Below are 16,612 nucleotides of genomic sequence, written 5' to 3'. Positions count from 1 at the left end.
GACCCAGAGATGTATCATTTTATATTGATAGATTTTTATACTTTGACAAAAATAACTACAACGAAAAAATTTTTTATCTCTTATAATCTAGAAAAGGCATTGAATTAGAAAATTAATTGCTCTTAAAGAATAATTAAAAAAAATAATTATATGTTATTTTCTTACTGAATGTTTTAATAAGCAAAAAAAAATTGTTTTTTATTCACGAATTAATAATTAAATTTCCAAACTTTAGATTTGACTACTCATAATGAATTCTCATCGATCTATATTACCAAGTTTTTAAAAATTATTTAGTCAAATTTGTTTCCATTGTTATTATTTTTACTACAAATATCCAAGTATGCTCCCAGTTTCTCATGTTGTTTATAATTTAAATTAAAATATTGATAACAAATAATAAATATCTTTATTACATAAAACATTTACTAACGATATGTTTTCGTCTATCCCTCCACTTGTAATAACAATACTATGCTATATGTTTAATGAGTTATACATTAAGCATTCACAATATATTTATTTATATATATTTAAGTCTTTTTATAAATATTTTCCTTCACTTAATTTATTTTAATATTTTTTTTTTCATATTAATCTTTTCTTCCAGTCTTGCAGCTATAATAGCAGGATATTTATAAAAGTGAAAAAAATCTTAAAAAAATAATTAAAATCACTGAAAAATTAATATCACGATGTAGAAGAGATAGGGAGGATGCTGAAGAAATTCGATTGCCTGAAGATGAACTGGTGCCTGAAACAGGTCGTCGTCTGTTTATTTTCACAGTAGGTGATGGACTGGAAGCTCCTCCGAATGGAATACCGATATGTCCCTGTACTGTATTGTCAACTGAATACGCTTTATTTTCCATTTTTTCAATATCTGTTGAACCATAAAATACATCTCCATCTATTTCTTCTTCTTCATCGTTGTACGATGGTAATATACCATTTTGTGATTTCGATGGTCCTGATATTTCTATAATTACAAATACATCTCGAGTTAATTAAAAACAAGTTATTTTTATGTTTGATTAGAATAATGAAAAAAAAAAGAAAGGAAATAATATTGAAAATTATTTGATGACTCACCGTACAAACGAATGCTGAAATCAACGTCACCGAGTGAATTTTTAGCGGCACATTTATATGATCCAAAATCCTGCTTCTGCAGATTTCGGATAGTAAGGATCATCTTCACTTGAAAAGCAGACTGAGTTATTGCTTGAACGTCATGTCTTGTGCTTGTGATGATCATTTCGACTGCAAAATTAAATTCTGCATTGAGTCTTATATAAAACATATAGATATACTCAATGGTTTTTAAATGTTTGCTTATTTTGTGAATGCCACATTTATGTATGATAAAATAGTAATATTCGTGTTTTACTTGATTTTGAATATTGTTAAAAAATTAATTTGTAAAAATTATTCAAGTATAGCAGTTAATTAAGTCCGATAAGTCATTTAATAGGGAAAGCTCTAAATAAAGTTTCTTATTCGACGAAATAAATTTATACATAAAATAAAACTAAAATAAATATTTACTGTTAATCCTTAGAAAATTGGGGAAAATTAATTATTTGATATAAATTGTATTAAAATACCCTCTATGGTATTCATGAAATTAATTTTTTTCTAGAAAAAAAAAACTCGTTTTTATATCTTGTAGCAAAAATTTTTCATTTAGATTACTCGGATGTCAGTGACAGTAAAGAATAAAATGTTAATTAAATTGTTATGTATATTTATTTATTGCTATATTTTTATTTAGATAAACATTTAATTTTTATTCAGAAAAAGATTTAAAAACTATTCGTATAAAATTTGGCATCAACGTAGTAATTTTTTCCATGTGAATTATTCACCTAGACACAGCTAGCTCATTAACTGCAAACGAAAGCTTCGTCATGGATGTGATAAAGATAAGCTAATTGGAAAAAAACATAATCTTTGAATAGGTTTTGTTGATTTCTACGAATTTAGATCAGCTTGAATTAAAATAATTTTTTCACTGATTTGTATTGCTCAAAAGAAGACTATTCAATTTCAAAAAAACCAATACCAAAGAAATATTTTTTAAGCTATTGAAAAAAAATAATCTATTGGAGTTTAATAGCAAATTAAAAAATAGTACATTTATCGAAATAAAGTCGTAAAAAATGCACCAACTACTCTAAATGATGAATAGGATATCTGTTTTGAATTATTAAAATGAATTCCATTAATCTCTAACCATTTAATTACCAGAATTTTGACCTAAATCAGGCTAAGCAAATACTTAGATATTCAATTGGCGTTTTTGAAGTTATAAAAAATAATAAATAAACTGTACGCTTTTACGGTTAAACTATTTTATTTATCGCAGAGAAGCTTAACACAGCTCTCTAAAATAAACAAGAAAAGAAAGACGTTTCCTGACGCCTGTCATGTTTCTCCCTTCTTCACCTTGGAATTCTCCCTCGCGCTTAGTTGGCCGGGATCTCTAGCACCTATAGAGTTCCCAAGAACCGCGAATGCGGTAGCTCAGGGAATTCCAAGTTTATAGAAAGTTCGTAGAAGAAGCTTTGCTCGCTCGAATGATCTAAAATCGTTCGGAAACAACTGACACCGGTCAGTGGAAAATCAGAAGCATGAATCCCACGATATCAATAATAACAATAATAAACAATCAACTTTTCGATAGACTCGAAAGGTTATCAAGGTTTTCTTACCATTATCTTTCATCCAATAATTGATCGACTTGGGTGATGCCTCGACAAAGCATTCTAAGGCCACGTCGGTACCCAGCGGTGCTCCGACCAGTTGATTAGGGACGTGAATTACTGGAGGAACTGCAAACCGAAAGCAACGATACTATGTAACATCTGCAAGAGAGATTGTAACTAAAAGTTGGAGAGCAAGAGCCACCGCATGCCCGTAGGTTTGAGAACCAACTTGAACAGCAGCAACACGCGTATATACTCTCTTCAGCATCCATCTCACACCTTTCCATATAGTTTTTCTCTTTCTCTCGCTTTCTCATTTGCCAGCATTTCCAACTCCTTGCTTCCCCTTATTCGCTTCAATCCTCATCGCAACAACCCTCCAGTCGTCTACCTACCCGCCAGTTGCGTTTTAATTACTAATTATACTTACAATGAACGTTGATCGTGATGCGCTTACTGATGGCCGGTGGCACTCCGTTGCTTGCAATACACAGATACGCTCCCATATCGTGTCGTGATATCTTTGTTAGCCTCAATTCTTCACCATGATACTCACTTACTGAAGAAACTGAAACATTTCATTTCACATTGAAACTCGTGATACATCTTAAGGTCAACAGGAGAAAACTATTTTCATCCAGATTTTTTAATCACCTTAGTTCCATATAGACAGTGACATGGATATCTTTGAAAATCGATTCTTTAAATAATTTATACCAAGAAGAGTCGTTTATCAGATATTAATTCTTCATTTAATATCAAGAATATATAATTTATCTGTACTTTTATAGAAATATATTTTATTGATATATCAATTAGTTGAAAATTACTTTACATCAGAAATGAACCAGAGTAATGATTTGTTGAAGTGGAAACTAAATATTTAGATGATTATGAAATTTAATTTTAATACTATATTCTCAATTATCTTATTTAATTTTCGTAATAATTATTGAATAATCATTATTTATTGATTATTAACATTAAATTAATGATTTCAATATGGTTCATAATTATTCTGGATAAGTTATATTCATTTTAATAAACAAATAAAAATAATTCTTTACAAGTATATGTAAAGTAGAATATTATTTATCATTAATGGCCTTTAGCTGAGTTGTTGCAATATTATTGACATATATTAATGATATTTGTTATTAATATTAATAACTATATTTACCCTTACAAATAACTCATATTAATTTGATAATTTTCATCTAACTATCTCTATTGACTCATGCGATTTCGCAATACAAATAAAAACATTTATCTTCAAATAATATTCAAATTTTTACTTCGTCGAATAAAAATTCACATGATTGAATCACCCTTTTTAAAAAAGTAGTTATTTAACGTTTAAAATTTTTAATTTATTTGAATGAATTTCAAATGAAATTAAAACTCAAATTTATTGGTATTCTATCTTTGGGCATTTTCAAGTAGCGATTCAGCTTTATTGAAAAAGCATTTATTTATTTATGATCATTATGTATTACCTTTAGACTTTTGACCACTAGCAGAAATAACTGGTTCTCGAATAACGATCGTTTTATTGTCTTCACGTTTCCAGATGACACGTGGATCAGGTTTTCCTTTAGCTCGACATGTCAGCTTCACCTGTCGGCAGTAATTTGGTAGAAAAGATGAAAATTGAAGTAAGAAGATGCATTCAAGTGGATAATACACAACGAAAACACTTTCTCAGATCCAAAATACGATGACTTTGTGTGTTTACTTTATACCTCAAGGCCACTATTTACACGTACACTAAGTTCGGAAATTGAGGTACTAGCTAGTAAGTACAGAGTGTAAAGATATGAAGGTATGTTACATAAACTAGGTGAATTGAGTGTATCTATTAATTTTTACAATCAAACTAATATAAATTAAATTGAACTTTTCAATGAATTTACAGTAATTGATATTTAATTGATAATTAAAAATATTTATATTCATTCAGTGTTTAATTACCTGACTACCTTCACTAACCATCACGTCTCCTGAAGTTTCTTCAGTCACGAAGTCCGGTGGTACTTCGATGGAAAGCATTCCAGTCTAAACAAAAAAATAAATGCCAATTAAAATTGCTTTCATTACTTATTTTTTAGTTTATTGTTACAAATATTTGAATAAATATTTGTACCTTAGGAAAATATACGAGATCGAAGTTTGTATAAATACGCTAGGATGTATACTATTGAAACGCTGGTAGGTATGCTGATACCTTTTTTTTCTTTCCTTTATTGGATTCAGTGAAGATAATTCTAAAAGGTACTATTGCTTGAGAATGTACTTATTTTAGATAAAAATTATTATGATTTTCTGATTAATTATTGTTCAGTATTTGAAGCTTATATGTCTGGATCATCTACTAATCTGTTGATTCTAATTAAAACCTCTGAACAAGGTAAACTCCATTGTGTAATTTAGCGCTTTATCGCTCAAAAGATATTTAAACTTTTCAAATATATAATATCATTGAAAATGTGCTCTCTAAAAATGGAACAAATGAAAATAATAAAATACACTAAAAAATCAATGAATATCCACTGATTTTAGAGTGTATTTCACTGTTTCATTTTTAGAGAGTAGTGATTACGATTTCGGTTGATGAATTTGTAATTTTTTATTTTCAAATAAATAAAAATTCAGAAAAAACGAGCATGAAAAAATACCCGTAAAAAATTTGAAAAAGTACTCGAGAAAGTTTTAGCAAATAAAATCAAGAATAATAAAAATTTGTAATTGTTTTTTTCGATTCTTCAACTTCTGGGAAGGACAACAAAAACTATTTGCATCGGTTCCATAGGATTTAAGAGACATTTCACTTTGTTTTCTAAATTTGTTCTTTTTTATTACAGTATTTTTCCACTAATGAAAAACTTCTTTTATGAAGTATAAAATCCATATACTTAATAAACTATTAAAATTTAATATAAAGAAGAAATATTCGCTTATATAAGATAAATTTAAGATGCTAAAGAGTAAAATAAAATCACTCTGTTAATAAATAAAATTTTTTGTCACCTGCAGGTTGTTTAGGTGACCTAGAAAAAAAGTAATACAAAAATTTTCTAAATTAATAAAGTCAATGAATGATAAATGACTTTGATCAATTATGCATGTCAATAGGAAAATCTATCGAAACTCAGCAATTAATGCATTCAATAATCAGTAAAACTTAAAATGAGATATTTTTTAATTTCATTAATATACAAAATGCTAGTGGAAAATTCTTAACAAGATTTAAATGGATAAAACATCAAACTCACTTACGCAGAAAAGATGAGAGTACGTAAATAAAAGAATGTCATGAAAAACTTGAGCTCAGAGAAATGTCTTTCACTGAAAGCATATGCGTTCGAAAATCTTGGTACAAAGAAAATTTATAAAGAACACTCCTTTCTTAGGTAATTTAATAAATGGATGAATATCTAAACTAAACCATTATTTAATTTTCTTTACTCGAATAAATTCAATCTAAAGCTCAGATGTCAGAATGCAGTCAAAATGCTAATGAATGATATTAAAAAAACATTAAATTAATGTCAGGAAAAATTATAATAGGAATTTATTAAGTTGTTAAAGTACTTAAATATAGATAACGTATTACGCATGTAATTATCTCAAAGTCAGCTTGCCAAGGAGGTCACAAGTAGAGGACGCAAGCTCTGAACTTCAATCATTATAACTAAGTTGTCTCGTTGCCTCTATCTTGTCTCTTAGTACTCACACAGAAGGCGCCTACCTCTTGAAATACCGCTGTAATAAGTGAAGACACACTACGGCATTTTAAAGAGCAACTAAAATATTAGGAACTCACAAAAATGCCCAATTATTTTTCTAACAAACTCAAGAAGCACTGAGTCAGCGGAAAGTAAGTAATTTCAATTTTTTCCTCTTATCTTAACAACAATTTATAAATTTTATTAATAACATCAAGTAATATTTAAATAATATGATATAGAAACCTCAATTTTCCTCATTTTCATTTTACCTCAAAGCTTACATTAAATGAAGAATGCTTTGTATTTAACAAAGCCCAACAACACATAACAATTCTGACATGTTTGGGTATTGTGAAATAAATTTCAAGTGTAATTTTTGATGTATTTGATGGTAGAATTATTATTTTTTCATTAATTTACTTGATAGTACAGTTAATAATAAATTATATTACAAGAGATGGAATTTTTATACGGATAATATTGTTTTATAGTCATTAAATAAAATTATAAATTTAATATAATTAAATAACAAGTTATTTTCAATTATACCAAATACTGAAGAATATTAACATTATATTATTAATCTTAATTCCATTATATATTATAATTACATTTGTTTAAAACATTACATTTAGATTTAGTCAGAGTGAGAAAAATGATTTTACTTTAATCAAAGTTATAAGGTATGTTCTATCTATATTTTTTCTTTTTTAAGTATCAGTTTTTACAAGAAATCTTCTGTCGGATTCAACATCTACTTAAACTACTTTTCTATTAATGAACTCCTTGATCAATTTTTTTCTTCAACTTTATGAGTTAATTTCATCAATCTTGCATGTCATCCCAAGATATTATTTATAAACCGTAAATGATGAAACAATGACGAATAATATAGCAAAGAAATGACTAAAGTTTCGTGAGAGACGCAGATGTCTAGATGACACGTTAGTCGTTTACTGCTTTGAACATATCCGCTAGCCCCTCTAAGCCCCTTTTTTTTCTCTCCCTCGTATGTCCTGCTTTTCTTGTTTTATTCGCAAAGACTTGGTATTTGCCAATACGCATTGTTCATCAGTGGTTTCATGAAGGAGATGGTGTATATAATCCAACTGTGTATGTTTCACGATGAATCAACTAATTGGGAAAATAGTTTCAGAGTATTTTGGATCAATAAGATGATATAAAAAAGCAAACACAAAATCTGGTTACTAATTGCCTGTGTTATTCTAGAATTGCAATACAAAACCAATCGATTAAACCAGAAAAACAATTACTACCTTTCCATCTCTACAGACTTTTTTATGTTTAATCAAATGGTCATTTAATACGTTTACCTGGTGAAAAGATATAAAGAATTCCTGTCGCTTTTCATCATATTATAAAGTAACACTATCTCAATTTCTGTCCAGAACAACAAGCCAATTACTTTTCGTTTTCAGAAGAGCCCAGTTACTCTAATTTCACTGACAAATCTCTCTGTAGAACTTGCTTCAAATCAAATTTAACTTATATACGGGTATATTCGTCTTTAAATAAAGTTTTTACCTCTTGGTAGCATACAAAGAAATAATATTGAACCGTAATTAAATTGTAATCCACATCAATTAATTACTTTTTTATAAGGTTAATGAATTCAGTGGTTTTTTAAGCTTATACCCTAAATGAATTTCTAGCCAACTTATTAGTTTTTTTTCTATTTTTATTATTGTACTAAAGTTCGAGGAGTAACAACTTTTCTGAAAGAACAAATTTTACAGATGATAATTGTTTTTAACTTTATATTCTACAACTAAGTAGAAAAATTGTTATTGTTTTTATATTTAATAAAAAAGAATGGTGTTATGGTGATAATTAATATGTATTGAATTAATTTTTAATTTTATTAAGGAAAAAATTTTTATTATTGAAGAAATTATTACTTTCACATTTGAATATTTTACCACTTAGCGATCAAGTGCAGTTATTGAATGAAATACTTTGTAAATTATGAAAAGCTCTCTACCAATCGAATTTCAGTCTAAATGATGAAATTGTATTAAGAACATAATTTTAAAATTAGAGAGCTATATATGACTTTGTGAGCATAATTAAATTATTTCAAATCAATAATATAAATAACTCGATGACAGGGAATATATTATTGGAGACAATTAGTTAAAAACTTGGATTTTAGGCTAAAATAAGTAATATAGTAAAAAAAAAGTACTTAACAATATTTAATCGATAAATTTTGCAAGTTAAATATTTAATTTGTGGTATCTGTCATCGGCAGAGTGATTTTGCAATTAGTTGAAAAGCCTGTTACAATATTAAATTCACCAAAGACGCTTATGAATATTATGAAAGTGAAGCAAAGGGAAAGGTGAAGAAGAAGAAAACAAGACCCGAAACTTTGATGCGTCGGAAAGTTGAGTTGGACCCTGAACAACTCGCAAGACGGTATTACCTTCGCTTCTAAAGCATTATGGGAATGGAAGCTACTTATGGTATGAGTTTAATTCAAGCACGCTCACCAGAGAGTATTTACCAGATCCTACAGTAGTCAGTCTTGAAGGAGGAGATGAAAGAACATGATCTTTTCATATTTTTATTTCTCGTTAAAACTCCTTGGTAATAAGACATCAAGTTAGGTAATTGCAATATTTCTAAAGGGATTTGACTAATGATGAAAATTCAATTTTTGAATAATGACATTGAGGAGACTAAAGTCAACCGTTGGCAGCTTCATTTTGGATTTAACAAACTGGTGAAACTTGGCCACTCAAAGCTTATAGAGGTCATAATTAATGCTTCCCAGCACGCCGTCGATCGTTCATTCTCAAGCCATGAAATTAACCCGATCAGTGCGCTTTGCGCTGTATAAACTGGAGGAAACCAAAGAGAAGAGGTCGAGGATGAAAAGCAGAGGATTGGAACTATAGATTAGCGTATTCTCGATTCATTGCCGAGTGCTTTTGATTGCTTTATCAGTATAGATTTTACCTTCATCCGAGCTTCAATGTACTACAGATCGTTGCATGTTTAGACAAACCAATACGTCACAATATCGTTAAACCTACTCGACTCCTCATTCAGTATTATCATATTCTCTGGTAATAAAATTTATCCAATCATAGATGCCGATTTTATATCGTCAGGAAACCATTACATACCTGACTCTTCATTGGATCTGTGTTTATTTGACACATGTATAGGCCTGCATCCTCTAATTGTACACCTTTGATGTGAAGATTCCACATTGAATGATCACTGTGGGAGACCAAAACTCGAGGGTTATGGGTTATCACATGATCATGGATCGCTTGGATAGCCTTTGTGTCAGCTTTCACCCATCCTACCTGTTAACGTTGTAAAAAGAAAACAATCAATGATCTTCAGGTTAAAAATAATTGAATGTCACCCACACGAACTTCTAGATATGCCTCTTATTGATGTTATTGTCACCGATAAATTATTTGTGTGTGTGTTTTTTTGAATTATTATTTTTTAAGAACTTCTTTTGATAAAATAAATATTTCGGAGATGAAAAATCTCCTGTTGAAATTGACTTGGAATTAAATGATTTTTTACAACTGGTTTTAATTTTACATTTTTTGCTTCTCAAGGAGAAAAATTCTGCTTTAAGTCGTCCTATTCATAAGCGTCTGGGTGAAAAAAATATGAGTGAATAAAATTCTTTTCTCAGCAGATAAAAATTTTCAAATAATTTTATTAGTTACTGTAATTATGATTATGTAAGTTACTTTTAATAGTTATAATTTTTTTCGTATAAAATATTATCAAAAGCTAGATATTCTCTGATATATATTTTGTTGGATATGAAATAAATGGATAAGTTATATGAATGAAAAATATTATTCTTGAGTTTTAATAATTTATTTTATCAAAATATTCTTATCTGTAAAAGTTGATTTTATTTATCAAATGCTAAAAAAAAATAAAACAAAACACACAAAACAAAATCAGTATAGCAATTATATAAAGTCATTAGAAATTGATCAAAATTTAAATTTATAAGCTCATTAATTAGAACTTGTGTAGAGTTGTTTTTACTATGTTTGAAAAAAAAAATTAATTAACCAATTAAGTGGATGTTTATACAATATTTTATGTAACGATTTATGCCTCATTATTTATAATTTGTTTATCTTAAATGGAATCTTTTTACGGAAAATAGCATTTCCATTATATTATTATAAAACCAATATTTAAAGAATATATATTAATAATAATTCACTTGTATTTTATCAATAAAATGAATTGATCAATTTACGTTATACTGACTAGTATTTCAATAATTTGATTAACGCAATTGTTCAATCGTAAAACAAATGTTTAACAACTTCCCTTCGAAAATATGTTACGAAAAATTACTAGTTGTTTTTGCTTTTAATTAATTGTAAAAATAATAAAACAAGTATCTACTAATAATTGCGTTTATTGATAAATATAAATCAATAGTAGATAATACTATAAATTTTTGTTATTGAGAAAAACAGTGGAAATTTATGATAAAAATAATTTTTTTTTGTGCAATTTATGCCAATCACAACATCGAAATCATCAACATTTTCAAACTGAAGTTTTAAAAATAATAGATAAAAAGTTTCTCTGATAAATAATAAACTGATAAGTGGAACAAAAAAAAATGTTTGATAATTTATTGAGTAATCTTATCACAAAACAGTTCTGAATGAACATAGCTTTGCAGGATTACCATTAAAATATGAAATTAGTGATCTTCTAATGAATATACATGAGAAGAATCGTCTTAATTAAATATCATAATCAGACAGAATTGAGACTGAAAATGGATAATTTACGTACTCTATATCCGCCCAAATGTTCTACTAAACATGTAAACATAGCGTCCCTCCCTAAGGGAACAGTGAGATTAGCGATTGGGGCTGCAAATTCCGGTTGAAATGCACCACCTGCAAATCACAAAGAGGAAGAAATTATTTTATGTTTTGTATTGTGCTGAAATGTAGCTAAATGAGCAACTTTGCTCCTCGACCAACAAATAGTGCGGCCTGAGAGCTAGAAGAGGAAAATTACGTTTCGTTTTCCCTCATCTCCGTGTGCAGCCAGAAATTTCTAACTAGCTCGACGGTACGCAAGCGAACCGCATGGAACACAATAAGGGGCTGAATAGGAACTGACAGTAAAGCCGAGTGTGAAATAAGCTACAAGAAGGTATAAGCAATCTAGAGTATTTACTTTGAAAAAAGGGTAAAAAAAGGAATATTTTTTAATATTAAACCGATTCAAATTTATGCTTTATTTCTGAAAATTAAATGCCAATAATTTTTATCTGATAAAAAAGTTACAACTGAGTTATAAAACTTTTCTTCGACAGTTTGCTTAATCAAATTTTTAAGCTCAATTGTCGCATCACTGAAGGGACAACTGAAGGTGGAATAATGAATAGAATCTCGTGAATTTTCCATAGTGAAAATTTATTCAAGATTCTCTTCAATAATAAATAGTTACTTTCCCAAACCATCTGTCGCTCGAATTAACATCAGAATTATTTGACATCAAGTTTTTCTTTTCTACTTTTACACCTGTCTCCCATCTCTTGGGGCGCAAGATCTTGCAATTGTGCAACACTCGTTGACACTTTCCCCAGTGTCTGCGTTATGTGAATAAACTGCAGTTTGCGAGCTAAAGTACAAAATGCTGTGTACTCGGCGTTACTACATTGGACAATCGGTCCATGGAGACTCCACGACTTGTTTTCCAAGACAACAACTCGTCGAGTTTATTAATATTATATTACACTAACATTAATTATTTTTATTCATTTATTTGTTTTATAACTTACCCAAGTTATCGTTCGGATAAATCAGTAGAGCAATTAGCATCGCCCAAAGGACTTTGCCACGTTGTACCATGTTGTAAAAATCATTGAAGCTACTAAGTAAAAAATCAATTAGTTTAAATATTCATCATCTAATAAATATTTAATGAAACAAAAAGAAAAAAAAATTATGCAGCTTGTGAGAAAGAAAAAAATTCGTCGCTTTCTCTGTATGTTTCAAAATAAATTTTATAAACATAACTTTTTGTTAGTAGCACAAAAATTGCACGGTTGAATAATTCTCATGGGAAGGATATTCCACGTTCAAGTTGGTTACGACACTATGCCGTGGTTCTAACGGCATATTAACGCTCTAAAGCTTCTCTCTCTCATCCTCGCCTGTAAGCGAGACTACCCCACGAAAAATATGCATGTGTATTTTTATGAAAACTGACTATATAAACTTCCAAGACAATAAATCCTCAAAATTCCTCAGATCTAAAGATTATACTTTTTAACAATTTGAAACTGAAATAAAAATCAAATTATTTCCACATGAATAATTATATTTCTACCAACGAAAAATTTTAATTTATAATTAGACAACTTTTGCTTATTTACACGGTATGTTTTCAATAATTAATTCATTAATTACGATCTCGTTTTAATGAGAATATCTTTTATCGTTTATTTTTTTGTTTTTTTTTCAAACTTTCCATAGCTTAAACAAGAAACAATAAAGTCCACTGAATAATAACCCTCTATCACAAACTACGAATTTAAATCTCAATCTAACAATTATTATACGGAGTGGATTGAGGAGCAAAGATAAACAAGATGTATTAACAAGAGGAAGATATAGGATTGCGACTTCAATACTATCGGTATTTATGGCTTTAGAACATTCACGCAGACGTATCGTATTTGGACAGCTCGAACTTGTAAGCACTAGTTGGTAAAGCCTGGGACTTTACCAAGATTAAAGATCGGTTTGCACCAACCGACCAACTATCGGATAAAATTATTCCAAAGGAATTAGCAACGTATTATTATTTATTAGTTTAAATTGGAGGCACAGAAGAATTGGAAGCGACTGAAACAGGAAGATGATAAATGAAATGAACAAGAAAAAAAAAAACATTAACAAAGGTAAACGAGTTTCTTATTCTGTCCTTGACATTCTTACTAATGATCTACTTCTTTTTTGCATAAGAATAAACGAAGAAATCAAAATGACCACATTCATGGCACGTGATGAATAGCTTTTCAGATTCATTCTTTATATTCTTTCTCGTTTGATAAAAGGGGAATAAACCTACCGGCGAAATTTTTAACTATTTTTTTGACTATTTATTATGCACCATGCAGCCAACGAGTGTAAGGAAATCGTACTTAAGGAAAAGAGAAAGGTTTGAGAGAGTGGGAAAGACGCGCTAGAAAATTAGCGACGTTCACTGTTGTAAAGAATTATGAGCGTCTTGCTATTCTTACTCTCTTTCTCGTGCCATAGCCAAACTACTTGCGAACATTAAGGGTCATTACAATGGCTATAAATTGCGGCCACCGTCCGCCGTAATATTTATGTTATCAATTTCGGGCCTATTTTTACTACCGAGGACTGACAATAAAAACTTTTCTTCTCTTTTTATGATGCGTCGAGAGTATTCATAAGACACATAAGTGTGCACAGGAAATGATATTTTCTTTTTTTACTATCTATTTTATACCTTATTTCATTCTGGTTACGTAATCAAGGAATATCGGAATTTTTTTTACTTGATGCCTGACCAATGATTGATTCATACTACTGAATTCAAATAATTTCAGTTTTTTATGTAATTAAATGTCTTAATCTTCGATAAAGTTGATGTAATAATGTCTTCTGATATTAGTAATCATTTTGGCTTACCTCACTGATCTTCGGGAAATTCCCAGTGTCAATTTACGGAACTGGCGAAAGAGACAATGGGAACTTGGGAGAAATAAAAAGGTAGAAAGTCGGTTTTAATATACATAAGTATCTACTTAAACTTTGTGCAAACTTTCACTACACTTTTGCACTTGAGCTGTTGTATATACCATTATGTCATGAGAGTTCATAATAGTTTCACTATGTTCGCTTCCTAACTTAACAAACATTTAACAGATGTAGTCAAGCTATCACAAATTCACCAAACCCTGAAATTATTTTTCCGACGAAGATTGATGTGTTTAAACACGTGAGTATTAGAGGTCGATGATGGAGATCCAAATGACTTCTGATTACGACTGTCGGCACGGATAGTCGCCGGTAAACTACTTGGCCCGTGTTGAAATCTGCCTCATGGTTTGGAACGAGCGCGAGGATGAAAGAGGCGGTGAGGACAATACGCGCAGACTCGGTGGCGCGTTCTAATGTTGAAGAATGAAAAAGTAAACCAAAGAAAAAAAAACAGTTGGAAAGGAAGAAAAAGGATAAAACATGGTACAGAAGCTAAACCAAGACTGATTAAATCTGAAGGATACAGGACATGGGCCACGACACTGTCGTATCAAAAAGACAAGAAGAGACTTTTGTTAATTTGGCATATCGCGAGATACTCGACAAGCTTGAAAAATTAAGCAAGAAGACTGGAAAGAAACTCTGATTATATTTTATTTCTTTATCAAGTTCTATTATTATTATGTTTTTTTTTGTTTTTTATTGAAGCATCTAGATATGTGTATTTATATGTTGTTGGAATACTACTTGTTGATATCTGATATAGGTTTTACGGGTCATTGTTTTTGCCATTTTATATTTTTTTCACCATCGCAATGCCGGATTTTTCATTTACATTCGGCGAGAGCTTGGTAAACAGTGTTGTGGCCGATGGCAAATTCACATATTGCCCCTGAACGCGACCCACTTTATATTCCTCTTGAATTCGTCTATAAAGCCTTGAAAAAAAAATATAAAAAATATTAATTAAAAAAATTACGTAATAAAGTCAGTGCTATTACCACGCAATTTAATAAGTTCATGTTATTCAATTTACTTGTGGATTTGAATAAATTCTCATGTTGCTCATTGCTGATTGCCACATTTTTTTCGTACCATATTACTGAAAGTGTGAAAGGGTAGCAGAGGGAATAAACGACAGGGTCTTAAGACTACTTGAAGCGTGCACGAGGGTCGGTAAATATCGACGATTATACGACTGCCGTATCGTTTCAAGCGAATAGCACAACTACCATCGTTACTGCTCGATTGGCCGAGAAAACTTGCTAGAATCATCGATATAACACTTGGATAATGGCTATAAAGATTGCACCGTCTGCTGAGAATTTTCGTATTAACTTTATGCTTTTTTTTGTTTTTCGATCATAAAATTGATCAGATCTCCTGATATTTAATTGATCCTTCGGTTTATTTGCTATTGATAGTGATATTTTGTCGGTTCTATTTTTTCTCGATGACATATGCTTTATTGGGAGAGAAAAATTTTTTATTACAAGTTATAAAATTAATTGATAACACTGAACGGAAAATAAAAATTTATCGATATACGTTGTAACCTTTTTAGTACATAAGTGAAGTTTTCTATGTATGGAAGGTTTATTCTATTTTAAACTATCACAATTCTAGAGAAAATAGAAAATTTTGTTATTTGTCAAAATGACATGGGTTAGAAAATTCGTACAAGTTAGGTTTGAAATTTTTATTTCAATTTTTTGTTATTACCGTTCAATGTTTTTTGATGAAAAATTTTTTTTTTCTAATTTGTCAACAATTTTCTCGTTATTTGGTAAAATAATCATATATATTTTTACAAACAATTCTCATTGATCAGTTTATATTTTGTACAGAATTGTTACATTAAATAGAAAAAAATATGGCAAAAACAGTATTCTATAAAAAACAGTGGAAATTTTGAATGTTTGAATAAAATATAATCAGAAGGAAACATTGAAAATAACTAGTATGTGAAAAAATAAATTTTTCAGTCGTTCAGATATTGAAATACAACAGAGTTTTGAATAATCTTTATTTCTATTGACCCAAGTCCTCATCATGATTCAATTAATTCAAAAATAATTTATAAGTGTTATATTAAATATTTCACAAATAAATCATTCAAATTAAAAATCGATTATGCACGATTGACATCCTTATGATTATTTATAACTATAACAAGTCCAATATTAACTTTTGTTAGAATTCTAAGAATAGGTCTGGGCTTAGTTTGTGTCCTGATGAAAAACTTCCCATTAATTGAAATCCGTAATTTTTTCATCTTTTGGTTTTTTTGTTTATAAAAAATTACTATTGTTTAAAACAATATACAATTGTTTGATTATATAATTGTCTAGAGTTAGATGAAGTTATTATTCAGCATATTACATTGACATCA

General features: G+C 29.4%; 1 protein-coding gene across 3 annotated transcripts; it reads right to left on the bottom strand.

Annotated features, from left to right (window-relative positions):
- Nucleotides 1-266: 266 nt before the first annotated feature.
- LOC118066899 (lachesin-like) lies at nucleotides 267-14,521 on the bottom strand. 3 transcript variants are annotated; one of them, XM_035083303.1, is made up of 10 exons: nucleotides 14,149-14,521; nucleotides 12,264-12,355; nucleotides 11,264-11,370; nucleotides 9,589-9,774; nucleotides 4,680-4,763; nucleotides 4,205-4,325; nucleotides 3,139-3,276; nucleotides 2,715-2,834; nucleotides 1,093-1,263; nucleotides 267-979 (listed from the first exon to the last, which is right to left on the bottom strand). In XM_035083303.1, the coding sequence occupies exons 2-10, from the start codon at nucleotides 12,331-12,333 to the stop codon at nucleotides 636-638; spliced, it is 1,341 nt and encodes a 446-aa protein (XP_034939194.1). In that variant the 5' UTR covers nucleotides 12,334-12,355; nucleotides 14,149-14,521; the 3' UTR covers nucleotides 267-635. The 3 variants fall into 3 exon arrangements, with proteins under 3 accessions (XP_034939194.1, XP_034939195.1, XP_034939196.1); XM_035083304.1 differs by having other exon boundaries at nucleotides 12,264-12,352; XM_035083305.1 differs by lacking the exon at nucleotides 12,264-12,355 and having other exon boundaries at nucleotides 14,149-14,199.
- Between the last annotated feature and the right edge of the window lie 2,091 nt (nucleotides 14,522-16,612).

The sequence above is a fragment of the Chelonus insularis genome, unplaced genomic scaffold (assembly GCF_013357705.1).
Source record: "Chelonus insularis isolate UGA/USDA-ARS -01 unplaced genomic scaffold, ASM1335770v1 contig_358_pilon, whole genome shotgun sequence".
In the NCBI taxonomy this organism is placed as follows: Eukaryota; Metazoa; Arthropoda; class Insecta; order Hymenoptera; family Braconidae; genus Chelonus; species Chelonus insularis.
This window is presented reverse-complemented; position numbering and strand designations above follow the sequence as displayed.